A 27,485-nucleotide genomic window follows, 5' to 3' on the forward strand; every position below is an offset into this window, starting at 1 on the left:
GTTTGTCAGTAAATAGTGTCTCATGCACACTTTGACAAGCGGTTCCAGCTACAAAGCATAAAGGATAAAAATCATACAGGTGGCTGGCAGCACGCATAGTAGCACACTTGTCAAAAGTGGATTGTCAGTGTGTCCATGAATGAAGAGCAAGAATGACAAAGTGTGAACGAGCTGATAAATGCCAGCTCCAAAGGACATTATGAAAACTAACGATGCTGGCAGTCATGTGCGCTTCAAGAAAAAATATATAAAAATGTAATTTTAATCAATCCAGTTAAGGTGGATTTTGTTGTAATGCTGCAGAGAAATCTTGACAGGTTTAAGTAGTTACAGCGTAGCAATAAATTCAAAGGATGGCAAAAAGATGACAAAAAAAAGATACATAGGCTATATCTGATAGGCCAAAGCTGGCAGTCGTGTGCCTCTGAGGGCAGCATGTGGCTGTGCAATCTGCTGTGTTGGAAAGAAAGCAAAGTAGACAGAAAACAGCAGGCCTGAAAATGACCTGTCTAAAAAGGAAACAACCTTCTCTTTGTTTCTGTGTCCCTATACCACAGGCAGTTCTCGTTTGTTTCAAATTTGATTTCACATGAGCTAAAGAATCAGAGCATGTGGACTGTGACTCTCTGGGCTCTACACATCTTTCTCAAAATCATTTTACTATGATGATCATGGCGTATGTATGTTTACATGTCTGCATGTGTCCTGTCTCCTCCTTAACATGTGAGTCAATCTGAATGGAATGTTGCACCAACATTATCACACATACAGCGCTTATTAACATCTATTTGCTTTAAAAAAAAACATCACATATAGATAACATACATAAAAAATATTTGGATTTTTATATTTATCCTTCCCCTGAGGATGCAATGCTACAGTATGTTCTCTATTTCTGATTCTTTCACGTGACACATTCACACGTCCTCTGCTATGTAACTTCATGGTCACTGAAAATTGGATCCATGACTGAGTTTTGTCAGAATCACTACTACGTACGGCAGATCTGGTGCATATAATGTAAATATATGTGCAAACATACATTAAACTATAATATAATACATATAGCATATAAAGCAGACACAGAATTTGCACAATTCTAATGAGTTTGATAAGACTGCCTTTTCTTCAACACAGGCTGAGCAATTTTAGGCAACTTTCTTGTAATTTACTTTAAATACTCCTCAGGAGTAGTTGTCTTGTTGGTAATAGAATCTAGGATGTTTTTTATTAATATATAATAAAAGCATGATGCGATGTGATGTGACACATACTGTGCACACTTCAGGTCCTCTGATACATAGCGGCAAAGGACCGGTCATCTTTTATCTTTAGCTAGGTTTAAGATGCAGACAGTAGAGCCCTATCTCTGGATATGGGTCTGTACACTGGCTCACAGGAGAGCAGCAATGTAGCAGAGAATTACTGTAAACCCTGAAGCGTTTAGATGTGATCAGTAAAATCTTAAAGTCATTTATAAAGCCAGTGACGAGAGTCTAAAACAGGGGTATTATCTTGTCTTCTGGTTTTTGTTATGACGCCATCAGCTGTATTTTATACCAGCTGCATGCATCGTACACGTATAACTGAAGTTCAAATCCAGGTGTAGTACGGCTGCTTCATCTAAGCAGACAACAGCCAAACAGCAGTCTCTGGTCTTTATTGTGGGTAGAGAACATTGGCTTGACATTTTAGTTTAGCCCCAACAAAGATTAATGTGACATTACTGCCATGACAGTTGGGCAAAAGTCAAGTACACACTAGCCTACAGCAGAAGTATAGGCAGTGAGTGTGTGCGTCTGTGATTCTGTGGTTGGCCCATAATAAGACTTACACTGCCACAAAAAGTATAAATGAAGTCTAAGTACAGAACTGTGCGGAACACTTAAGATAAATGTTTTAGTATCTGGTTGGTAGGACTGCTTTCTTCCATTCTGTTTTAATATTATGAAAAATGTCTTTCATATTTACAGAGCTAAGATTGTACGCTGGCTTGACTTGACATCCTTTGTTAAATGTTCCAGGTGCATCTGTCATTGGGGAGGTACCTGACTTTTATGGAGGTAAGTGTAATTATATGTCAAATATAATTACGAGCCTATATTGTGCTGGGATTCCCTTTAACAAAAACATTCATAAATGTCAGAGATCAAGTTTTGAGGTCACAGAAAAGGCCACAAGCTTATGTGTCATGTGTGATGTTTTCTGAATATCTTTTGACACTTGGCCAAAGACATATTTCTTTTGCCAATGTGCCTTTGAATCTTTTTGAGCATTCTAGTAAATGGAGATGGGTTATCAAAAGCAGGAATGTACCGAAATTCAAAGGCTCGTTTCCATCTGATTTATATTTTCTAAACCAGAGACTGTCTGCTCTGGCAGGTCGATGAGGTTGTGGCCTTCTTGACAGCCTCTGTTTATAGTCAAGGCTGTGTCACTAGACTTTTTGAGAAGGGTTTTGATTTCTTTTTGCATTAAAAGAAAATAGTTCTAACTCTTCACTGGCATTTGCCAAGTTTTCTATTTGCTGTTCTTTCCTATAGAAATAAAAACACTTTGGTGCTTTAATGTGTTTATTTCTGCAAGACGTCAGGATGACATTGCCGACCTCTGCTTCACCAAATTTTATACAGCTGCAGATGCAGCTGACATAGGTCACGAGGACACACTATTTTAAAAAGTCTTCTGGTGAGCAGACACTTTTCACATAAAATACATCTGCCTTTAAGGGTTCAGCATAAAAACAATACAGTGTAACTATTATAAAGCATAGCTTTATTTATAATATAAATAAAACTTCTTTTTATTATTCTCCTTAATTACCGTAAACAGTCCTACAGCTTTTGTGTTACGTTGATCAACTCATTATCGCAGATACTCTTAAAAGCCAAGAGAAGAAGTAAGTGTGCTACAAATGGGCTTTCACTGTTTTTTGTCCAACCCCTGCCAACTGAAGTGGTCAAACTACCAGAGAATTTCGCTTTCAGGATTCCCATTCAAGCAGTGACAGATGGCTGCCTTTCTCGTGGTCCACAGTGGGATAGGGTTAATGAAAAAACCCAGACATAATGTTTTTTCCACTGTTTCTATTTCTGCATTTCTTCTTCTCTCAGATGTACATTAATTCTAATAGAGATGGTTAGGATCCAAGATGTTATGCATATGAATCTAGGCTGGTATTTAGAGCTAGAAACTGTATTTGAGCTGTCAGGCTTCACTGTGGTGCTATTTGGGTGTGATAGATGAGACGAAGGGAAATAATGTGCATTTCATCTTCATATATATAGACACACACACACACACACACACACACACACACACACACACACACACACACACACACACACACACACACACACACACTGTAAATGTAAAAAAAAGTAAAAAAGTAAAGTCATATTTACATCTATATAATTGATTTAAACAGCCTACATATTTATATAGCTAGTTTACGAATCATTATACTTTATACTTACTGACACTTTTGATTATTTGGTCTCTAAGGAAGGAGAGGCTGTAATTTCTGTTTTTTGACCTATTATTCGCCCAGTGTGCTTGTCTCTAGGAGAAAAATAAAGGAGAAGCAGGCTGTCGGCAAGGGAAAAATTGGTAGAAGGAAGGCTTGCTGATTTGTTGCTTAGAAACATGTGATGCTGTTCGCAGGTTGAATTGTTGATGGCTCCAGTGAGCATCTTGTTTTTCTGGTGGACACTTTTTGTTCTTGTTCTTGTTGTTGAGGCTTTGCCATTGATTCTCTTTTCCCTTTTTCTTGAAGTGTTGACCATTTTTTTTCTTGTGTGTCCTTATGGAGTATCACCTCCTGAACAAGCTGACATTATTTCTTCATGTTTACAGAAATAACAGAGCATGATGTAGTTTGGGCTCTGCTGGCTGGTTTTTTTTGATGCCCACATCAGTTGTTTTTAAGGTCACTCGGCGCTGAAAGAAATGTGAGAACTTGCTGCTTAGGCTTGGTGATTTTGAACTCTTTGTCAAACCTGGATAAGGATGAAGGTGTAGTCATTGGTGTCGATAGCAAGTTTCTTAAAGGTCAGAACATCGTGTAGACAGCCTTCCAGCTGAGGCACGCTGCAGAAGCAGGGTTTTTTTCATATAACTGAGCTGCTTATCATTCAGCTCGTAGCAGTGTTTATCCCATCATCCTGCTGTTAAAGCTAAAGTAGAGCTCACCTAATGTCTGCCTCTTTAGTACCAAGTGCTCACCCCTTGTCGGGTTGAACAATGGCTGTAAAAGTATTAAAATCTTAATGCTGGCTTTTTAAATCACTTCTCAGCTGGACACACACATACAGAGCAAACTTTTATAGCTGCAGACTAATACGGAGATCCCAGTCATCGAGCATTACACATTAATGCTCATAAAAGTGAGAATCTTTGGACTCAAGTTCAAAGATGTATATTATTTTCGATAGTTCTGCTCTATTAAACAACATTTTCCTTCAAGCGCAGTTGTAACAGCACAGCTGGTAACAAATTAAACATGCCCTGCATGACTGACCCTGGCCCTACCCTGGGCCATACCTCTGTGAGTACTTTGACCTGCGGTGAGGCAACTTTTATTTAACACATACGATTTTAAAAAGTAGGTTTTTCACTCCAGGGAGAGTTTGGTTTGCCACCCTCGCTCATGATGTGGCTCGGGGGTTTGTGGGTAATTATTTTATTGCATTGTGCTTTTAGTGCCAGAAGGATACAATATGTTATCTGTCCCACTTGGACACTCACTTGGTCATGCAAACAAGCCATACTACAGATGTTGCTGTAAAGCACGGTTGTGATCAAAGTTAAACTCATTAGAGAATTACCTTCTTCGGGGATTTTGACTAATTATGTGATTAGTGGGATACGACAGGAAAACTGCTTCAGAACATTGTGTTTTGCAGAATGGCAACGTGAGAAATGGCTGCAAATAAAATAAAGGCATTTAAAAGTGAAAAAACAAACAGATTTTGAATATATAAGTTTTATAATATTCTAGCCAGCAAGTAATTGTGATTCAACTGAGATTATACCTAAAACCATAATGAATAATTGATGTCTCATTAGAAACCATTGCTAGGAAAGATAACAGCCTCCTGAAATAACAAGCTTTGGTTTTTCAAATTCAAATGAGAGTCTAAGCTTACCTGCTGTTCGGCTGAATCGGACTGTCTGTGTCTGATAATGAAGCAGGTCCAGTGGAAGATCACTTCCAGCAGGCTCAGGAGACAGAGCGCTCCTGACTGTGTGTGTGTTTCTTCTCCTTTTGAACAGATGTGGCTTTTTCCTAAGACTTATTGTCCATGTTTCTTTCTTTCTTTGTGTGTTTTTGTGTGTAAGTAGGAGGTGGGATCACTCAGTTGACCACTGGGTAAATAATTACTTGCCAGCTAAACGGGAAAGGCTCAGTACATCCAAGGCGACGTAGTGCCAAGACGGGAACAGAAAGGGTTTTATGCAGGGAAAGAAGAGAACCTGTGAGAGATACAGATTAGGAAAGAGAAGAATGAAACAGAATGACTAGTGACAGTATCGTATTGTGTTTTCTTTTGAACTTCGCATATCAGACTCCTTTGAAATGAGGGCGCAAAGAGTTTAGGTGGGGAGCTGAAAAAGACCTTTTTTTGCACAACATGTTTGCGAGTGATTAGCAGCTTTAATGCCTATTTCATGTTGCAAGTATTAAGCTGAACAGCACTTTAGAAAAAATTAATTGATTATTAAAGTTATTATGATGCATTATAATTGGCAAGACAGATTTTAATAGCAGTCCATCCCGTATTTGATTCAGAGCCACAAATCCCACCTGTAATAATGGTGTCAGTGTGCTTCATCCTCTAGAAATCCTTAGATTTTGTGCAAATGGTGCATATTTGGGTTATATAAAAATGTCAAGACTGTCAAGACATGTCACTAAGAAACAAAACAAAACAGAACACGTACTGAATAAAGCAGCCTTAACAACCAGAGACCCAAGTAGTTGTGGAAGTAAATCAAAGAAAGGGGAGCAAACCGTGACAGCAGGATTTAGATTGGAAAGGTGGTGGAGGGACAGAGGCAATCCAGGGAGAGCTTGAGACAGAGAAAATGAAACGAGGCAGGGAGAATGTAAGAGGCCCGTGTGTGTCTCCAGGCTGTGGGTCTTGTGCGGCCTGTTTAACAGCCCCCTTCCACCATCTGCCACATCCCCCATTACAGGAAAAGCATAGGAATGGCACCAGTGCTCATGTCTGAGTTACACTTCAGCTGCTATTTCAGCACTGCAGTGCAGCCTCAGTGACTCCCTTCCAACCTCCACAGTATTTTTTCATGTACAGCATTTATCTGACACCGATGCAGCACAGCATAAGCCTAGCAGTAGAAAAAGGTCACTAGATTCCCTTTACTCTACTGAATCCTATGTTTCTTTAACAATTTCTGTTTCTTTCATTTCCTTTTTCCCCTCTCTTGTTCCCAGAACATAGATCCTCACTTAATTTGCCTTCCATCAGCCCCACAATGGCCCATTTATTATATGTGTAATTTCTCTCTCAGTGGTAATTCAGAGTCCTTGGGATTTACATCAATGTCAAGTACTTGCACATGGCTGGCTGCTGTAGTGTGAGTGGGAGATGATCCTGTCTCCTAACGTCTTAATTGTTGCCTTCTGGTTGGCTGCGGAGGGTATAGCTAACTTGCAAATGTGGTTATAATTCTGCCTTCCTGCTTTTTTTTCTATTCGTGACAGTCGAGGCAGAAAAATATGCATCTAATTTACTGGTGTTAAACTGCATGATGCGTTTCGGATATTCCTTGATGAAAATAGCCAGCAATCACATATTTGACTGCTGGAATGTGTACAGCTCTGGTTATATTTTGTTGTCACGCTACACAAATATATCCGACTGCTTTTGTGATGTAAATTATGGATAGAAGGATCCTATAAATATAATGGTCCTTTGTTTGGGTTTCTAAAGGTCGCCGAGTCTGTCGATATGACATTTTCAGAGTGAGCGAATCTGTAAGTACTGCCCTGGATCGAAGAGGCGCAGGATATCGCCGTCTGAAAGAGCCGGCCTCTCCCCATTGAGGTGTCAGCTGTGCTCTCTTAGAACTCAGAGACGCGAGGGAATAACACACATGTGCGCGCCCGCACATTTGTATTCCCGCAGTCACCTACACACGCTCTTGATCTGAGAGAATAATCAGCATTTGGGAACATTTCGCCTCATTGCTTATTCATAGCCTGGCATTGTGTTTATGTCTTATTCATGCCTTTGCTCGTGATGTCTGTCTGTTTTAATGAGTAATTGGGGCCAATTACATGTGCCTGACGATGCTGTAAAAGGAAGCTTGAACCAAGAAAAGCGTTTTCATCGAGGAGAGCGCTGAAATCTGAAATTTCCTGTGCTGCGCTTCTCCGCAGCGCCGAGGATGACACATGCGATATGAAGCAGGTTTGGATTATGCTAAGTAAAGTTGGCATTTCCACTTGGAGGATTTGTATTAGTGTGGAACAATAACATATCCACTGGCAACTGATAAATGCGTCACTCTGGTTTGGCACCTGACTGAGCACATCTCTGCCATAATTAGTGTGAGTTTGTGGTTTGGAATAAAGCAGAGGCTTATTACCCTGCGTCCATGCCTGAAAGAGAGTTTGTGCGGACTCAAGAATTAGATTAGTTACAGCTACAACTGGGATTTACCTAAACCCGGCGTCTAAGCGTGCGTGTCTGTGAAAAACGCAAATCAGGCTGACATATTAAATGGCAGGTCCTCACAGTGGCGATCTCACAATCTAGTCAGCGTGTTTTGTTTTTTTTGTTTATTTGTATGTTTTCTTGTGCTATTTCTGAATCCAGTTCTCTTGTTTTTGATTAAACTGCTCCACAGCTGACAAATGGGAGACAAATGTGATGCTCTTGAAACTTGATTTCACTTCTCTGTAAGACTGCTCGTAGTTATTAACCCTTGGTCTTGTTTGTTTGTTGCCTGCAGATGAAGTCACAGGTTACGGACCAGTGTTTGAGGAGCAGCCGGTGGATACCATCTACCCTGAGGAGTCACCCGAGGCCAAAATTACCATGAACTGCCGGGCTAGAGCCAATCCACCTGCCACATACAAGTAACATATGCTCCGCATATACACTACACGCTGTGTATGTTATGTGCCTCTCGCCTCTCGCAATACCTCAGACTGTTTTCGGACCTGCTGTCAAACTGCGTGCTCACAAAGATGTCACCGTCACTGTGATAAAACTCGAAGTGTGTGTATGTGTGTGTGTGGCACTGTTTATTTTATTTGCAGCACATATTTTTATTATCTCTTTGTGGTTATAATCAGGTAAACTCCAAGAAGGAGACACAGAGGAAAATCCTAATAACAAATAAAATTCTCAAGCAGATCTAGCAAAAATACCTTTTTTTTTTCATTTAAGTTTTTTAGATCATCTGTTTCAATTTAGTCGCAGATACATGTAAATTAGATTGCTCTACATCCCTTAAATCGGTTTCATTGTCAGGGAGCCCGGAATTAGATGTCAGAGGGGAAGGAATTAGCTTTGACCGCAGCTGGCATTGAGTGTTTAAGAGGGTTCATTTATAGTGCACTCTGTTCTGCCTTTCAAAGCATTGAAATTTGTCATTTTTTAATAGAGAAGCCCTGAGTTTATGAAATCTGGTAAACTTACAGTAAAAGATCAGGTTTAGTGCAGTCACTTGTCAGACTTTGTAATGTATGTCAGTGCTTCATATAAGTTATCTGCTCGTGTTACTTGATGTAAAATCAACTAGAAACAACAAGAAAAAAAAACGTGACTCTGACACCTTTCAAACAGGGCGGCTGTGCTAACCCTGATCGTTTGTGTTGCAGGTGGAAGCTGGACCACATGGAAATTGACTTGAATGCAGAGGGCAGTCACTACAGTTTAGCAGGAGGGAACTTGGTCATCAGCAACCCTGATAAGACTGTACATGTGGGAAAATACTCCTGTTTGGCTACCAACACGTATGGCACGGTCATAAGCAGAGAGGCGTCTGTCCAGTTTGGATGTAAGCTTTTCATTTACAGTCTGATGTGTAAAGCATCTCCTATTTTTAACAGCGCTACCTTGCTGTACTTTCATGCATGTTATGCAAACTGAAATGACAAGGACAACTGGGACAAATCAAATTCAGTATGGCAAATGTAATTTGTGAAATGCTAATGTGCTCAGAGATCACAACTCATTTCCAAAAGAATTGTTGATCTTTATACAAAACTTACACCGTAAGTGTCGGTTTATAGAGATCTTTAAAACATGTGATGACGGGATGTGATTATTTTCTCTCCCCTTCTCAGATCTCGATCTTTTCTCATCGGAGGAGAGGTCGTCAGTGTATGTCAAAGAGGGACAGGGGGCCGTGTTGCTCTGCGCTCCCCCGCCGCATTATCCAGGTACAACATGTGAAGGCTGAGCCTGCTCTTGCTGGATGTTCCTAAAAATAATGAGCCCTAATATTTTGCAGCATTAACATTTAGTTAATTACAGAAGACCATAAACAATATAGAATAGAACAAAACCCGAAAGAAATCTGAACCCACAAAACTCTGGGACCAAGACAAGTCGTATGGAAAATGAACAAACTTGTTTGCATTGCTTTAAGTTTTAGTCTGGTCCTTGACACAGTGAGTCAGTCTTGTTAAATAAGTGTGACCATTCATGCACATATCCTCACTGCTGTTTTCATGAACTTGGTGAACTGAAATCAATTAATCAGATATTTTGTATACTGTTGTTAAGGACATGGTTCAGCTTCTTAGCTATTAAGATAAAGAGATCACTGCCTTCACAAGCTTACCAGATCATTCGGAGTGCCCTTGCTTCACATCCAGCCTCCTTCACTGTTTCAAAAGCAGTGGGTATGCCCAGACTCTTGATTGACAGGTGCCTTTTGCTGTTCCTCTTTCTGTTCAGCTGAGCTGTCATTCCGCTGGATCCTCAATGAATTCCCGACTTTCATCATACCGGACAAGCGGCGTTTTGTCTCCCAGATAACAGGCAACCTCTATATCTCTAAGGTGGACTCCTCGGACAGAGGAAATTACTCCTGCATCGCCTCAAGCCCGTCTATTTCCAAGAGTGTCTTCTCCAACTACATCCCCCTCGAGCCTCAGACTGAACGTTAGTACCCCGGTTTCTACTTCTTGTTGTCTATTTGTTGTTGCTTTTGACTCTGATTGTTGCTAAAGTAGTAGTAACAGACTTTTGGGTTCTGCAGCTTAACAGAAAGCAGAAATAGAAAATGGAATACAAAATTATAAAAAAGTTTCCAAGAATTCACACGTAAAATACTGTGTTTAATACCAATTTATGCTTGCAATGCACAGCAATTATGTCAGTAAAACAGAGGGATTCAACAGGGATTAAATATGTGTCTACTATAATAGCCACACTTCCTCAGATGTGGTTTCCTGTATTAATTCTCACATTCTTTTGCCAGTGAGGTGTGATTATAGAGCAGGACCTCAAGTGTTAAGAGATGCTTGAAGATAGGAAGTGACTAAAACGCTGCGTCGGCTGCATTTCTTTCCTCCTGTCCCTACTGTAGCACTGCGTTTAATGACAGTGTTGCTTGCTCTAAATGCATTAAGGTCATGTCCCTGGTATTGACTTTTTAAATTAAATTTACAGAACTAAATGAACTCAGTAGTAGACTGACACATGATGCTTGTTTTGAGACAGAGCCAGCTGGCTACAAAGGACACGAGGAAACAAACTGTGCCAAAACTAAGGACAGAAACTAAAGAGATGTACGTGGTCTTATTTATTTAGGCCGTATGTATCTGAACAGCTTGAAGTAACGGGTTCAAATACCAAACTAAGCAATGTTAACATTTTTCCTTAAGGGATTTCCAAGAATCCATTAGACGTTTACTTTCATCGCTGTCAAACTCTGAGCTAGTTTTACTTGTGGCAAGCATGTGTTGAATAGTAGAACACAAGCTAGAAGGATTTGCCGGGGACAGAGCTGAGCAGTTGTTTGGGCTCTCTCAGGCGTACATGTATTATGCCATGTCTTCTGGGTATGATGTTGCATTATTTACCTCTATCTAATTTTTATATGTGTGTGTGTGTGCATTTGTCCAGGTTTTATAAATGTGTATACAGAATTTTATACATTCTGTTAATGTGTTTAAGCATGTAAACATGAGTCATGCTTGGGGCTCTGAATAAAGCTTTTATTACATTTATAGGCATTTCTTTCACTTTAATGCTCTGTGTATACTACTTTGGCATGTTAAACCTTTGTCCAGGTTTCACTGTGTCCCATGTGTTCATCAGTCAGCAATGGCATTATTGTTGCTTATATCTCGTGTTTTAACCACCTGAGTACTGATTGCTATAGAGCAGTGGTTAAACTTAAAGTAACTCAGTTGATAGAGAAACAGCAGAGTGGTTGAGACATTCAGAAATCCAGGGCCCTGGATCTACTCTTGGACCAGAGTCTTTAAACCGCAAATTACAAATAAGGATACCTAGTAGGAACAGATTAATACTTCTTTGTAAGATTAAAAAAATGGCAAAATTACATTCACAGAAACAAATAACCTAATCATACACACAGTATGGGATATAAGAGTTCCATATATACGCGTTATGGTGAATCTGGTGTGAGATTTTCAAAGAAAACCTTGAGAACAAACACAAAATTATTTTTAAAGTACTTGTTTTGTTAGCATCTATTAACTGGGTTAAGAATCAGAACACATCATAACTTGTTGCTCTTCCACTCAGGTCCTATCAGGAAATACCCGGCTGACCTAAGAGTCAAGTTCCCTGACACCACTGCTTTGGTGGGGCAGAATGTCACCCTGGAGTGCTTTGCTTTGGGGAAGTAAGTAAGAGAGAATATGGGTAAACAAAAAATGCTAGATTGTAGAATCTCATACTAGCCAGCCATGTAGAGGTAATCTGCAATCAAAATGACTCTTAAAGGAAAAGTCTTAAAGGAAGTGAGGTTTCAGAGGCTGTTCTGCTCCGTTTACAATGAAATCAGATCCAAACATATCATTCTGTGAGCTCTTAAAGGATCTAGCAAAGTTCTTCAGCTGCTGACAAATGCTCATGAAGTCACATGATTTACAACCCATGTTTCAGAATGATAAGTGGAGTGGAGCATGCAACAAGCAATACAGCTTATGCCTGCTCGTGCATTATTTTCCCCTGTGTGCCCTTTTCAGTCCTGTCCCTGAGATCCGCTGGAAGAAGATAGACGGACATCTGCCGTCAAACCACGAGGTGCGTATGACGGGGACTCAACTGCATCTGTACAACGTGCAATTTGAAGACGGTGGCACCTATAAGTGTGAGGCGGTAAACTCCAAAGGAAAGGACTACCACACCGCTCGCGTGTCTGTGGAAGGTAATTTGGAATTTTCTTGTCTTAACTTATACTGTAGTTTTGCAAAGTCTTTATCAGTTGTATTAATTCTCTCCTAAGTGTGCTTTGTGGGATAACCTCGTCAGCACTCTGCTATTATTAGCACTGTCTCCAGACAGGGTAAATCTTAAGATTTTTCTCAAATCCTTTAACTAAATTTTCTCACTTGCAGCTTTTCCAGAGTGGGTGGAGCACATCAGCAGCACAGAAAAAGACCTCAGGAGCGACTACACCATGTCCTGCAAAGCCAGTGGCAAGCCTAAACCACACATCCGCTGGCTGAAAAATGGAGAACCGGTATTATTCAGACTCATAGATTGTTATTGTCTTGTAACTGTGCATGCAAATGAGCTATATAACTCTAAAATGCTCAGAGCCCTCTCAGTGGCTGTCTAAACCTCTTCTCTGTTCGGTATGCAGCCAAGGGTTGTTACAGGAGCACAGCAGAGACAGGAAGCTGGCACTGTGGGTACACATGGTGTCAGGAGAGTTCAATAAAAAGCACCTTTTGTTTTTGAGCAGGTGCCAGCATGTGTTGTGTAATGCTCCATAGAAACAACTGTCATCAGGCTTGAAAATGCTCTAGAGAGCAGCAGCCAGTGACAGAAACGTGGGGGAGGTTGCTGGATGTATCATTATGCATTAATGAAATCCTCTGCCAGGCAGATGAACTGCAGTAGCCGTCATGTCAGCCATCATCACTTTAATTATGGCCATTTGCTTTGTAACAGAACTCAAACATTATGGGAAAATATGCTTTATTTTGTTCTACTTTGCGCTCCACAGGTTGACAGGAATGAGATGAGATTCAGCAGCTTGACATTTGATGATTCAGGGATGTACCAGTGCAAAGCGGAAAATCGTCACGGAGTCATTTATGCCAACGCAGAGTTGCGTGTCTTTGGTGAGTCAAACAACCATCACAACACCCACGGCTGTGTCATGTTTCACGCTAACTAATAGATGCTTATTATGACATGCGGACTGTGTTTAGCCAGAAAAAAAAAAAAAAAAAATGTTAAAATCAGCATTTACTGTACATATCTGAAAAGCAAATACTGAAAACGTCTGTACAATATGTTAACTCACTACACTGAATGTTTTAGGGTAGTGTCATGAGAGCGTGCGTTCCCGTGTTTAATCTGTGCTCTACCATGTTTGAGATGAATAACCGACACTGTCACTCCTCAGCCTGTGCTCCCACATTTGAACGCAACCCAGTGAAAAGAGTGCTGGCAGCCAAAAATGGCCGGGTGGTGATTGAGTGTCGACCCAAAGCGGCCCCAAAGCCCGCCTTCTCCTGGAGCAAAGACACGGAGCTGCTTTCCAACTCTACCAGGTGAACAGTCTCTTTCTGTTTGCCTCGAATCTGTGAATATTTTATATATTTGTATTCATTCTCAAAGGCTGGCTTACCAGAGCGTTCCTTTGTTGCTTTAATTCCAATATTCATCAACCATAAACTGTTTTCAGTGACTGTTTGACACATCCAGGTTACATTTAATCATGGGAAAGTATTTGGGAATAAAATGTCATTTGGTGCTGACTTAGTTGTGAAAAATGTACTATGGCTTGATTTTGGGGATCTAAATAATCTCTAGATCTTCTAAACTGACTAAGTACTGTCCACAGAAAAATCCTTTAGTCTTGTTGTTTGTCAGCTTTGCCATCATCAGTGGCTAACATTAAGCTCATTCTCAAGATTAGTGTGGCCAGCCTGGTGTGTAAACCCCTGTGTTGTGCTCCTCACTGGCAAAACAAGCCTAATCTGTAAGCTCTCAGACCCCCAACAACTTTACTCCCACCCTAAATACCTCAGAGCGGGACTCACTTAGAGGAGCAGCAGCAGGGAAGTTACTGTGGAACATATGCATCCTAATACTCTGGGTGGGTGTGGAGTGGCAATGTGGCAGCTGGCAGGCTGTCTCTCATGCACGAATATGAAGAAGAGAAAAAAATCAATCAAACACTGCTGCCTTGCTGTTAGTACAAGTTAAAGAAGTTTAAAGTTCTCCTGCTTTCCCTTGGCAAACTCAATATCCATTAAGGAGCTGACATATATTCTGAGTACTTTCATCATTTTTTATAATCCACATATCCCTGGACTACACTCTGGGCTACTGACCTTCATATTGTGCTAATAATTTTACACTGCATAAGGCTTTCTCCTGAGTGTGTGAACTATTACTTCTGGTTTCTCCACAGGGTGTTCATCTGGGAGGATGGAAGCCTGGAGATCCTCAATGTGACACGAGCGGACGAAGGCAGATACACCTGCTTTGCAGAGAATGACCGGGGCAAGGCCAATAGCACCGGCGACCTGTTGGTTATGGGCAAGTTCCAGCTGAAGAACAATGCTTAATGCTTCTCTTTGTATCGCTGATGTTTCCAGGACAGCTGTGATTTGCTTTGACTGATGTCAACCTTAGCTGGCAATCATTCCTGCCACTCTCAGTCCCACCAAGCAGTAGCGACCTCCAAATGTCTGCTATCGTTGAGTTATGGCTCTCTTTGCAGGGTGATAGCAAGCTTCCGTGGGACATTCAGTCGTTACCCAAGGGCAAAGTCACGATGTTGCTGCTTTAGATCCAGCTTAGCCCCCACACGTTTCAGTGAAAAAGAAGAAAGAAAAACTGGGATTGTCTGCTAGAATTAAGAAGAAAAAATCTCCAGAGACTAATATGAGCTTTGTTTTCCTTGTTGTTTGTTTTCTTTAGATATGCAGTCAGAGCTGTCAAGCATTTTGTTCTGTGCTTTTACACTTAGCTCTGTTGGTATGGATGTGCAGCTCTTTTCTGCCCTCTTCTGGCTATTTTTGATATTTCAGAGTTCTCGCTTTTTTTTTACACCCCAATCACATAATCTACATTTGATCATCCTTAGAACTGTTTAAGTCTATTTTTTTAATATAAGGAATCTGCTCTTTCTTTGATTTTCATTTAATCAAATTACCCATAAGTTAAATAACTGACTCTTTTTATAATCCCTGAGACCTTTTTATCTTCCTGTTTTTCCCCACAGACTCTACAAAGATCACCTTGGCACCATCTAATACTGACGTTAAAGTTGGAGAGAATACCTCGATGCAGTGCGCAGCATCACACGATCAGTCTCTAGATATCACCTTCATCTGGTCCCTAGATGGCCGAGTCATTGACCTGCACAAGGACAGCCAACATTACGAACGCACCACAGTGAGACATCATGTTGTTCCATTTGTTGTTTTTGAATAACCCAGGTTTGGCCACAATTATTTGGGCCCAAATTTTAAAAATCCCCTTGACCTGGAGTTCTTGCACATCCTAAGCATATCTGAGGTCAGGTTGATGCACTACTTGGAATACCTGGTATGGAAAAGTACAGTCGGATATAAATGAACATGACTCTAAAATTCATCTCACATACCTTCCTAGGCGGGAATAGTGCACAGTATATCTGTTTAATGGCAATTTCTGCTAACATCTATTACTGTTGACATGACCCACTCTCTCCCGCTCTCTCTCTCTCTGCCGCTTAAAGGCACTAACCATAAGCTAGTGGTTAGCTTTTCTCATTTGTCACTCCGCCTGCTAGGCAAACACTATATTATGACTGTGATTGATGACATCCTGATTTTTGCATGCAGGGATGATTTTCCCCTCGTAAAAACAGGGTTCAGTTCCATTTGATACTGTTTGTGTGGCATTAGCAAGACTGCTAGTTTGATGTATTTTTAAAGTTGAATCTTGTATTCAGTGAGAATGTTGACCTTTCAGTGTGCTGAGCTCGACATTTGTGAATGCGAAAAGAGGCTTTGTTTAACTCGCTGCCCAATTCACCTCGATTGCTTCAGTTACTAGACTAATACTAATATGCCATTTTTCCACATTTTATGATGTTTGTCAGACTGATGCATAGTGTATACTTCTTCTAAACTTAAGCATTGTCTCTTGTGTTGTTTTGATCAGAATGGAAGCTCGAATGGCGAGCTGCTCATCAAGAATGTTCAGCTGAAACATGCGGGACAGTACACCTGCACCGCACAGACCCCTGTTGACAATATCACTGCCTCTGCCCACCTGGTTGTCAGGGGTGAGTCAAGAGTAATGTATGTAAAATGTCTCGAAGCATTCAGCTAACTAAACAAACACACAATGTGTAGTATCTATGAAAGACAGATTTTTTTGTTATTTCACATGATATTTATGTAATTTTTCTGCATAATTCTCACAGTCTTAGTGTGTGTGGGCCTCCGTTGGCAAACAGTCACATACTCCCATGCACTAATCAGGATTAAGTTACATTACAACATGTTACCTAAAGTCAAATGGCAGCTGGTGCATTTTTACGCACCGTCAATCACGTCTGACAAAATAAGCCTGCAGGGCCCTGTCGAAAAAGATTAGCTCATGTTTTTGAGTGTTAAACTCCTATGTTTAATGGTTGTTGCTTATTTATGAATGTTTAATATTACAGGAAAAGTTAACATCCAAATATTTTGCTGCCTTAATTATGCAGACATTGTCAAATTATAGCAGAAGCTTAGATGACAAAAAAAAACACACAAACCAAACAAAAGTAGAAAAAAAATAACCCCCTGGTTCCTACTGCTAAATGTAAATGTTCCCAGGCTCTTATTGTTAGACCTTTAACATGCAGGTAAAAAGTGCACACATGTTAAAAGAACGAGGCTCAAAGACAGCACAAGTACTGCATTTTGTGCAGCGCATGTTTAAAGTAAATCTCTCCCGAGCAACCAGACCGTAGTCTTTTTTTGCCAGATAATCTGTCAAACCCAAGACTCCATGCTAACAAAAGTGAGGGAGAAAACGTTTGAAACAGCTGAGGAAGGAAATGCCTTGTGTCCTCAAGCATAAGACAGAACACTTAAGCATCTACTGGTTCCACCCTGAAAAGGTCAGACTAACTTAGTCAGATACCAAGTGGCATTAGCATTTCTGCTATGGGACAAGTATAAATGCTGGTGGCTTGCCTCAACATGGCATTGCTTGGCTGCACGGTGGCACACTGCTGGTCATATTTATCCGAAACAAATTGCTATGTCCACCCAGTCCCAAGTAAGATGAATTGTTTTATAGGAAAGTTTGTGCTTGTTGCTATGGTTGCACAGACAAAGTAAAAATTTGACCTAAAAAGCAATGCTTTGAGTACAGTGCCAGCTCTGACCTGTTTATATTCCAAGCGTAATGCCTCGGGATGAGCATATAATGAATCAGTGATTTCAATCTCTCAGCACAGTACATAGTAACTTGTTCTTCCAACCTCATATAGATGTAAACACACACAAAGCAAACACTGTCACTTTTTCGGAGGTCTCTGTGTCTTCTTTACTGTATTTCAGATTGTGGATGATTCATCGCACTTTGTTTTCACCTTCTTCTTCTTCTTGATGACTGAGAACTTGTCTTGCAGTGCTTTCCTCACCGCTTGAAACAGGCCCCAGTGCTGGAGGACAAAGAATCTTTTTAGATAGGAATTCTAGCAGTGAATTGCTTGCCAGTGATCCCTGGTGTGTCTTGGGTGTGCTGCCGCTGCTGTTGCTTTCAGAGCAGGTGTTGACAGATGGCCAGGTGAACGCACAGCGGCTGACTGTGACGTTTCCCAGAGTGTAACCAAAGCACAGGTCCGGGGCTGCTCCTAATGGAGTGCCAAATGCCAGCAGCCCGGGGCGCAACGAGGGAGAGATGAAAGACAGCCATTTATCATGGCAGATGAGGAAGCAGATCTGCTTGAGGAGAGTGTCCAAGCTCAAAACACAGCTCTGCACCTGTAGCCTGTTATTAGCAGGGATTAAAGATAGGCTGCGGAGCTGTTTTCATGTGAATGTATGCGTGCGTGTAAACAGAGTAAAGTACAGAGTCTTGGAGCAATGTTGAAGTGTTGCTGTGAACGAGGAAAACTATTTACAGACTTTGTTAAACTCTGGATTGTACTCAAGGATTCCTCCATATGGGCTGCAAACTGTAAAAACCTAAAAGTGCAGTGTTTTATTCCTTACATTAGATTGTAACAACTAAGCCTTCTCTCCTGACTCTTGGAGACGAGGGTAAGCTTAAGGCCTGGCCGGCTTTTGGCTCTCTAATCGCCTTAGTTCTCTCGGCTCACATTCATGATTTGGAAAAAAGTAAATTCTGGCTGATTTCTGACGCTGTGGGTTGGGAGTCTAACCCTGACACAGTCTGGGTTTTCTATTAAGCCATTTTTTTTAAGTTCCAAAGGAAGAATCAAGAGGAGCATTAGGACCAAGAGAAACACTGGATTGTAGAGCTTTTGCTTAAGCTTTAGTTCATGTATGTCAATGGGCTTCTAAGCTCTAATGCCTTAATCCATCAGTCTTTGCTGATGTCTTTTAAATAAAACTCTTAAAAAAAGGGAAATGTAAGGGCTTTGATGTGCAGTATTTCATATGCACCAAACATTAGACATCTTGAGAGTTTGTAAAGTTTTTAAACAGCTCAGGGTCTAAACTGAGAGCTTCCCCTGAGTTTCTTTCCAGTTTGCATGTAGGAGACTTGTTGACCGCTTGAGGGAAAAGTCAAAGTGAACATTTGTGGGGATTCTAATTTGTAAATGGTAAATGTCCTGTATTTGTATAGCGCTTTACTTAGTCCCTATGGACCCCAAAGCGCTTTACACTACAGTCATCCACCCATTCACACACACATTCACACACTGGTGATGGCAAGCTGGCATGGGATGGCAATTTCTGAACCTAATTGACAAGCATCACTTTCTTCTACAGACACCTGCAGCCACATTTATGTTTGCCTTAAGCCTTCTTGTTATTCTTCTCTTTGCCCAGGTCCTCCTGGTGCTCCTGGTGGGGTGCGAATAATAGAAAAAACAGACAAAAGTGTAAAGTTGCAGTGGAGCCGTGGTGCAGACAACCACAGTCCGATCTCCAAATATACCATCCAGTACAAGGACCAGTTCTCAAACGATGTCTGGAAGAATGCCACTACATGTAAGAACTCCAGCGTGCTTGTTGGTAAAATAAACACTGCTACCGTAGTGCTGAGCTGGGTCTGGTGTTGTAATATTTGTGGTCATGCCACACAATGATACTATAGGCCTACAAGGTGGTTAATGTCTCTTAAAGATGGCTTAAATATACTTTAGTTATGCTTCGGTGAATTAAAACATAGTGTGGGTTCCAAAAATAGAACTGCACGTTTGTTTTAAGGATAAAACCGGTGTATATTGTTCAACCGTGGAGCGCAATAGCACTAAAATGAACTTGTCTTTCTATAGTTCCTGTTAATGTAGAGGGGAACGCAGAGATGACCACAGTGGTGGACTTGATTCCCTGGACAGACTATGAGTTCAGGGTCATTGCTACTAACACTCTGGGGACAGGAGACCCAAGCAACCCATCGCCTATTATTAAAACGCTGGAAGCAGGTAAGATTGTGTTTTGACTTTGGACATCTAAATATAAGAAGGAATAAAGAATCGGAGCAACTTAATAGGTCAAGAAGTAGAAGGGAAAAAAAGAGATGTGGTACTACAGTCCAGCTTTCCGTTCTGTTATTTATTCATCATCATTCTATTATTGCACTGTTTACTTACGTTAAGTATCACTGGAGAAATGAGTCAGCATAAATCCCATCATGCCGCGCTTTCTAGTGCAGAAAACTCACCACACAAACCTCCACAAATGAGCACTTTGGTGAAACTGTATACTGAAATTCAATTATAAAATGGGAATCACAGACTTACAGTAACCTCTCTTGAAAAAATAATCATAAGTTGAAAGTGAGCTACTAGACTCAAGGCAAACAGAAGAACTTGTCCCGCTCTCTGTCTCCCTGAATGGCAACGTTCCCACGTGGACATTTAGGTGTTGCGTTTGGCACAGGAGAAGACACTGATACCGCATTTGAAGAGGAAGGATGTTAGAGCAACATTGGCAGGGCTAGGTTACAGCCTGTGTGGTTTGGCTTTGTTTGCGTGGATTCATAGCAATGTGGGCTCAGAGTTTTGCTGTTGCTGTCTCATTGTAGTTCCTGTGGTGGCGCCCTCAGATGTTGGCGGGGGTGGAGGGGCTAGCAGAGAACTGACCATTACATGGACGGTAGGTTGGGACTTTCCACTGGGTAAAGTGGGAAGATGGGTTACATGTTTATATAAGAAAACTTGCTTAAAGATGTTTAGTTTTTAGTTCAATTTGTAATAGTCACACTGACATTTAGATTTACGTTTAAAAGAGAGTGGGAAGCCATGTGGTCAGTGTTTCAGAAATCAAACAAATAATTAAAAAGAGTTTGAAACAGGGCACAGAAAGACCAGATAATGCAGATGTCTGCTCAGGATTTCAGTTATTCGGGCCATCGTAGTCTTAAATGCTTCAGTTGAATCCAACTGGACTTCTTTTTTACTCTCTTAAAGATGTGTTACTTCTTCATATTAAGTCCAGTAAAAGATCCAAAGATTTTATTGTGTTGTTTATTATTCACCGCATGTGCAGCACATACAGGAGAGCTTATTGTTTCTCTCTCACCGTAGTATAAAAGAAGAAATAAGAAAAGATAAAAGGACACTCCAGGAAATCTATAAAGATTTGCAGTTGTGCAAATACAGTAACAGAGATGTACATGGATATATAATATAGATATAAATATATAACTACAGCACCTTCTGAGATGTACATGGAGAGTAGTGCAAATTTGAAAAAAGGCCGATTACACTTAAGATAAGTAATGCAGAATTTTTAAACTGGCAATTAATAAAACACAGTGATAGGTTTTCAATTGCTTTGTTAATCAGAACAACGAGCGTACCACAGATCATGCAGTAGAGAAGACGGGAATGATAAAACGATCGCTATCGTGAAAAAAAAAACAACTCAGCGACTGAACTAATTCATGGTGTGTTGCTTCTCTGCTGCAGCCGTTGATAAATTAGCTATGGCTAAATTGTATTTTTCTTGGCTGCAGCATGACCGTTTAATTCCAGAGCAGCTGGAGGACGAGATGATATGTTTATCTTGCTGTGCATGTGCGATGACAAAGACACGGTGTCCACAAAGGAAATGAGGTGTGATGATAGAGAAGGATGAACCAATTGTGTCGTTGCTGTATATAAAACAGATGCCTTACACACTGCAGTCACTGTATTAAATTGTACTTAAATATCATCTGATTAGTGAAATTTGAGTTTTTTAAGTTGGGCTTTTTTTACTTTGCTATAAAAGCTGATCAAGAGTGACGTGTGTTAAATTAAACATTTGCCAAATGCCATGTTTCAATTTATTATTCATTTTGTCAACAGCCTGTGAAGCCAAAGTACTACTATGGGCCCAATTTTGGCTACATTGTGGCCTTCAAGCCCCAAGATGAGCAAGAGTGGAAACGGGTGGCAGTAGCCGATCCCCAGGCCAGGCGCTACGTCCACAAAGCCTCTGACATCCCGCCTTTGACAGAGTTTCAAGTCAAAGTCAAAGCGTTCAACGTCCAGGGAGAAGGACCCTACAGCCTAACGGCCATCATCTATTCTGCACAGGACGGTGAGCGGTTAAGAGATTCAGCCCTCTCATCTGTAACAGGAAAATGTGCTAAAGTGATCTCAAAACAGCATCGCAGATCAACCTGGTTCTGTTTTATTAGTGTCAGAGAATGAGGGATTGCTCAGTCCTGCAAGTCAGTGCGCCACTGTGAAGAAGGATCCTTTTAATATTAGCTCTCATGTATAATAATGAGAAATATTAATACCCCTTGAAAGTGAACCCATCATCCCCCCTTCTCTCTCGCCTTCTTTCTCGGGTTCCTTGTTGGGGGATTATTATGATCTACGTAGCATGAACCAGAAAGCTGATAACTCACCCAAAGATGCAAAGCATTTAGCAAGTTATTAGCTTCCACTGACAAGCAGTTGAGATAACCACTAGAAACTCAGGCATGATGGGTGACAGAGATGCTCCTGCTGCCATGGTAACACAATCAGGAAATGGTTGCCTGGTGGGGGTGTATGATTTTTATGGTTATGCCTTCAAAGTGAGCCGTCGCCAGGCAAATCTGTGACCATAGTTGCGTGCAGGCTGGTTGTGCATGCATACAAACCATCTTCCTCAGAGCTTGCCTCTGTTTACAACGTGGCGACAGCATGGCAGTTTAGCATTTTAGGACAGTTTCCTGGCAAGAAAAGACTACACACAGGGTTTAAATGTTCCATAAGTTGTTGAATAGTGTCTGATGGTGAGACACGAGAAATGTCACTGAGAACCCACTGAGAGAACAAAAAGCAAAAGAAGCCAATAGATACATATGAAGAAATATAAGCCAATGTTTAGTACAGTAAGTCTGCGTATGTTAAACTAAATATTTAACATTTTTGGATTGCTTTGTGTTTGATTAAAAAAAGAAAATAATGAATGTAATTTTTTGACGTCCCTAAAAAAATGGGTCTTGCACTGAATATATCTGTTCTCTGGGTTTCTTTTTAGCTCCAGCTGAAGCTCCTGCAGTTGTTGAAGCCAGAGCTCTCTCTGCCAAAGCTGCCACTGTGTCCTGGATGCCCCTCTCATATACTAATTTAGATGGATACCAGGTCAGTAGAAACGTTTATGAGGCTTGATCACAGTAGTATTCATCACTTTAGCTGATTCAAACACCTCCATTTGTGACTTTCTTTTTGCTCACAAAGCAAACTTACTTTAAGCACCTCTAAGGAAAACCACAATCAATTTAAATCCATCAAAACACACATTAATACAAACATATTGCTTTAAATATAAAGACATGCTTTTCTCCAGTATTTCTCCAAAACTGTTAAACTAATACTTACATTTAATAAGGTTTTCACTTGTACAGAGCGCTTTAAATCCAAGATGGAATCCTTGCAGTCTCACCTATGCGTCTGTGTTTCCCAGGTGAAGTACTGGGAATCTGGTCAAAGTGAAGGGCAGGCCGAGACGATTGGCGTGTCTAGCAGGGAGAACCACACTAAACTAGAAAATCTGAGACCTTACACAGAGTACATTATTGAAGTTCGAGGCTACAACTCTGCAGGATACGGGCCACCCAGCCACCACTTCCGGGTCCTAACCAAGAAACCCCGTATGTTGCGCTTTACAGTAGTTTATCATTAACTAACAGAGAAGTGCTTGGAAACAGCTCACAGTGTTGTATCTGTAAGAACAGTGCATTGTACACACAAGATTTGAGCCATTTAAAAATACAAATATTCATGATTGCTTTGTTTTAACTTCACCAGCACCAGACCGAGCCCCCAAAATAATAGCTAAAAAAGTGAAGGGCCAGTCAATAAATATTGCCTGGGAACAAGTGGAACCGATGGCTAATGAGTCCTCAATAGAAGGGTACCGAGTGAGTTTCATCTTTTCATCACTCTTGTTTCATCTCTGAAATAAAAAGAATAGCTGCTGAGACCCTTCTTGTTCTCTGTTAATATGCATTATACATATGTGCATACGCAGGTACTATACAGGCCAGAGGGCCAAACCACAGGCACTCTGTACAACACCTACAAGCGAAACATTGATCTTCCCCTACCTCCAAATGGGAACTATGTGGTGGAGGTCCGGGCACACACAGAAGGAGGAGATGGGGCTACGACCACAGTCCAGATCACAGGTAATAAAGTGATTTTGAGTTGATTTAAGGTCCCTAGATTCCTAAGTTGGCTTTTGTGTTTAATTCTGTCAACATGGTGTCTGATTGTGCTTAAATGTAGCTTAAAACCCCTGAAAGAACAAATTTAGAAGAGATAAACATTCCTTCAAAATTCCTTTTGAATTGTTATCTTTTTAGATTAAATTACTCTTATTCCGTGAAACTAATCACCCATGAAAATTCTATTCCATCATCACCCAGGTTTAGTTTCACTCACAGGAAAAAAATACGACTTAAGTCATTTGATGACATTTAAAATCCATATTCCTGTGGGGAAAGACACTCTGGTTCATTCCTGACCTGCCAGTTGCTGGTGGGATTACAGGTTCAGAGTCTGCAGTAGGTTATCATTTGTCACAGCTAGAGGGTTCCCATGGGCCAGAGCAGAGCTGTCACTTCTGGTTACATACTTTAGATTGGAAAGCTAAGATGGCCCGTGACTAAAGCCTCGATAGCCCGCTGACTGGATCCCCTCTCTGGCTGATGGACTGACGGGGCAGGCTGACTGCATAGAAGAGCTTAAGCTTCTGTAATTGATCTTGATGAGAAGAGGAAACCCCTCCTGTGGTTTTCCTTATCCCTTATCATTCAGTCCAGACCCCACCTGACAGCGTGATTTCACAGACCGGGAAATTTCAGCCTTGAGGGATTTCAAGTGCAGGGCACTGACAAATAGAGGGGCATTTAAGGCATTATCCACACAGATGGGGTATATCACACTTCACACTGCAAACATGTTCCTGAGTTTGATGGATGAGGATTGGTGGGGAGTACTGTATTTCAGTATTTCCGGATGTTGATAACAATAATAATAATAACGTTCCTGTTACATCTTCTATGTTTGCAAGTTGCCAAAGTGTTGCAGTGACATACAAAGCAAATACTGAGACAAAGACAAAATATATAAGAATATAATTAAAAGCATACTGGCAGGTGTCATTAAGATTACTTACAGTTTATGGACAATCTGTTTGATCACCTAGCAGGTTGAAACTGATTTTGCAATCACAACAGTGACACTCAGTGTCTCGACATGGTTAGGGGTGATGTGCAGTCTCATTGTTGTTGTTGTAGGTTCCATCTATTGATGAAGGTATACCTACATTTCTCCTTCTCTGTCAGGTGGGGGTGTCTCGGCCGCCCAGTCTCTCAGCGTACTCTCCCTGCTCTTTGTGGCTCTCCTCTGCCTGAACCTCTGAATGTAGCGCCATCTTTTGTCTTCACTTCCTGTGAAGGAGACTCCTGCAAGGACTTTGAGCCTCTTTCCACAATCTTTCGGTTCCGCCCTGTAATCTGGGATGCCATGTTCTGGCTCGTTCCTCTGGAATACGTTTGTGGAAACGGACACAGAAATGGAAAAATTGGAAAAAGGACAAAGACATTCCTTATTTATCCACAAAAAATGGCCTCTTTGGAGGAGAGTCAAAGGAGTTCTGTCAACTTTAAAAATATGCCTTATATAAATGACTGCACTTATCCTTCACAGCAACTTGTTTTAAAACATTCTCGAAGTGCAAACGCTGCACTTTTCATAGGCTGGCTGTTCGGTCATTTTAAATCACAACGCTGTTCTTTCTTATTATAAAGATGCTGTATGTTTGGTCTGTGACGTTCTGGAAAATTCTTCCTACAGTGCATTCCATAATATAAGGTAAACAAGTAACTGTGAAGGGTAAGTGTATGAGTTTATAAAAAATGTGTTTCATGGCTTGCTGTTCGGTGGAATTTTTTTTTCTTAAAATAAGCACACCCTCTGTTAACGAGACACAGTCAAATCAAATCTCAACCGCCTGCATCCTTTCAGACGCAGGTAGAGAAATGAGCAGATGATGCCATGCTGAAACGTAATCAGTAATTGATATTGTTTTACTGTCTAGTATAACAGTGTTCTCTAAAGAGAAGTTGATTGGTTTAACCTGCAATTGCTGCTTACCTCCAAACCGTAACATAAGCTTTACTAATACCACTTTAAACTCTGTGCATGTTGATGGCGTTTGAAATGGCTCAAAGTGTTCTAATTTTGGCACATTTATATTCAAATATAGAATCCAATGGAACCAACCCACAGCAGCAGGAAATGCTAACAACATCTAAAGGAAGTTTAAAATGTAAAACTGCGGCGAACAGTGTGTGACTGTGATGAAGGCTTTGCAGAAACGTTTAGATCGATGTTCAACCGAGACTGAAAGCTTCAACATCGCCCGTGATCTAAACTAAATCTACTTTGTTTTGACTGTATCATTAGGACCTCAGTGGTACCACCTGGTGCTTTGTAAACGAATGTTGGCATTTTATTTAATGTGATCAGTTTCATTTAATATCTCTCGTTTATGGCTTTGAGTGCGAGTCACTATTAACAGTGAGAGTGAATGGTAGCGATGTTCATGCCCTCCTATAATTGTGCAATGTCTGAATTACCTGTGGCTACTTTATATTTTCTAACAGGGTCATTTGCTTAGCACCTGTAACTGTTATCCAGTTTATTTCATTTTTCATTCTCTAAAAATCATAAGGTAAGCAAAGCCATCCGAGTCAGCTGTAAGAGCTCATCCAAAGCTCACGATGTTATTCTGAATACATTTTTGTCTTTTTATTAACATATGATCAGAGATATATAAACATTGTCATTTTTTGTTTTTTAATATTATATTTGTATGTCTCCGCCCAGCTCTGGTTGGACAGTTTCTGAGTTTATTTCTCTCAACTGGAGGAGCAAACGGTAGATTTTGAGTTCCTCTGATTCCTCTCTTGTGTGACTGACGTTGGTCATGCTTCTTACATTGTGACGATATCAATGTCCACCACAAAGTGCTTTTTCCTGACTTTTCTTCATGCCACAAAACATAAAAAAAGAGTTGCCAAATGCATGAATGCCTTGAACTTTGACATTTTTGGAAGAAGCAGCGGCTCAAAATTATAACATGCATGAGATTGGAGAGCAAGTGGTACATTACTCTGCAACACTTCCACATCATAGCGACTTATCGGCCTCTCGGCTTCATGTGAAACACATTCCATACCTGAGTGGCATCCCTTTACGTCAGAGAAGGAGTAGATCCTAGACTAATATGTTCGTTAGCTGCTAAGCGAGAGAGAAAATCTTAAACTGACTAAAGGAATCTCACTCATTTGAGTTCAGAAGTGGTCCCGCAGTCGGGTACATGCAATGGCTGCGATTTGATAGTATCATTGGTGGCTGTGGCAGCATGTTTGGCTGCCTCCTGGAATTCAGTGCTTCGTTGGACATGAATGGCATATATGAGGGATGAAACTGAAACCTCTCATTGGCTGGACAAGGAACAATAAAAGTGTAGTTAACTATACATTCATATACTGTTCTGCTCTTTTCTTTGTCATTCTTGCAGCAACTGCTCAGTGAATGCTCATCAACATGCCCCAAAACTGACTTGTACTGCTTTTCAGTTGATTATTTGAAATGATTTACTATTA

The 27,485-nt window shown here is 40.8% G+C and overlaps 1 protein-coding gene across 3 annotated transcripts in view; it reads left to right on the plus strand.

The window, feature by feature from the left end:
* The window catches only part of cntn1a (contactin 1a), a 60,111-nt gene extending 32,753 nt beyond the window's left edge, over positions 1 to 27,358 (plus strand). For all 3 annotated transcript variants that reach the window (XM_031755686.2, XM_039614627.1, XM_031755688.2), the window contains exons 3-24: positions 2,025 to 2,063; positions 7,981 to 8,107; positions 8,855 to 9,033; positions 9,323 to 9,418; positions 9,939 to 10,145; positions 11,760 to 11,859; positions 12,206 to 12,387; positions 12,578 to 12,702; positions 13,192 to 13,309; positions 13,597 to 13,744; positions 14,611 to 14,738; positions 15,427 to 15,599; positions 16,353 to 16,476; positions 19,208 to 19,369; positions 19,657 to 19,806; positions 20,409 to 20,479; positions 21,676 to 21,910; positions 22,847 to 22,950; positions 23,273 to 23,459; positions 23,617 to 23,729; positions 23,840 to 23,996; positions 25,158 to 27,358. In XM_031755686.2, the coding sequence (XP_031611546.1) occupies positions 2,025 to 2,063; positions 7,981 to 8,107; positions 8,855 to 9,033; positions 9,323 to 9,418; positions 9,939 to 10,145; positions 11,760 to 11,859; positions 12,206 to 12,387; positions 12,578 to 12,702; positions 13,192 to 13,309; positions 13,597 to 13,744; positions 14,611 to 14,738; positions 15,427 to 15,599; positions 16,353 to 16,476; positions 19,208 to 19,369; positions 19,657 to 19,806; positions 20,409 to 20,479; positions 21,676 to 21,910; positions 22,847 to 22,950; positions 23,273 to 23,459; positions 23,617 to 23,729; positions 23,840 to 23,996; positions 25,158 to 25,234 (3,002 nt within the window). In that variant the 3' untranslated portion in view covers positions 25,235 to 27,358. The remainder of the gene's footprint in view (positions 1 to 2,024; positions 2,064 to 7,980; positions 8,108 to 8,854; positions 9,034 to 9,322; positions 9,419 to 9,938; positions 10,146 to 11,759; positions 11,860 to 12,205; positions 12,388 to 12,577; positions 12,703 to 13,191; positions 13,310 to 13,596; positions 13,745 to 14,610; positions 14,739 to 15,426; positions 15,600 to 16,352; positions 16,477 to 19,207; positions 19,370 to 19,656; positions 19,807 to 20,408; positions 20,480 to 21,675; positions 21,911 to 22,846; positions 22,951 to 23,272; positions 23,460 to 23,616; positions 23,730 to 23,839; positions 23,997 to 25,157) is intronic.
* Positions 27,359 to 27,485: the final 127 nt, after the last annotated feature.

Source organism: Oreochromis aureus, linkage group 7, assembly GCF_013358895.1.
Source record: "Oreochromis aureus strain Israel breed Guangdong linkage group 7, ZZ_aureus, whole genome shotgun sequence".
Lineage (NCBI taxonomy): Eukaryota > Metazoa > Chordata > Actinopteri > Cichliformes > Cichlidae > Oreochromis > Oreochromis aureus.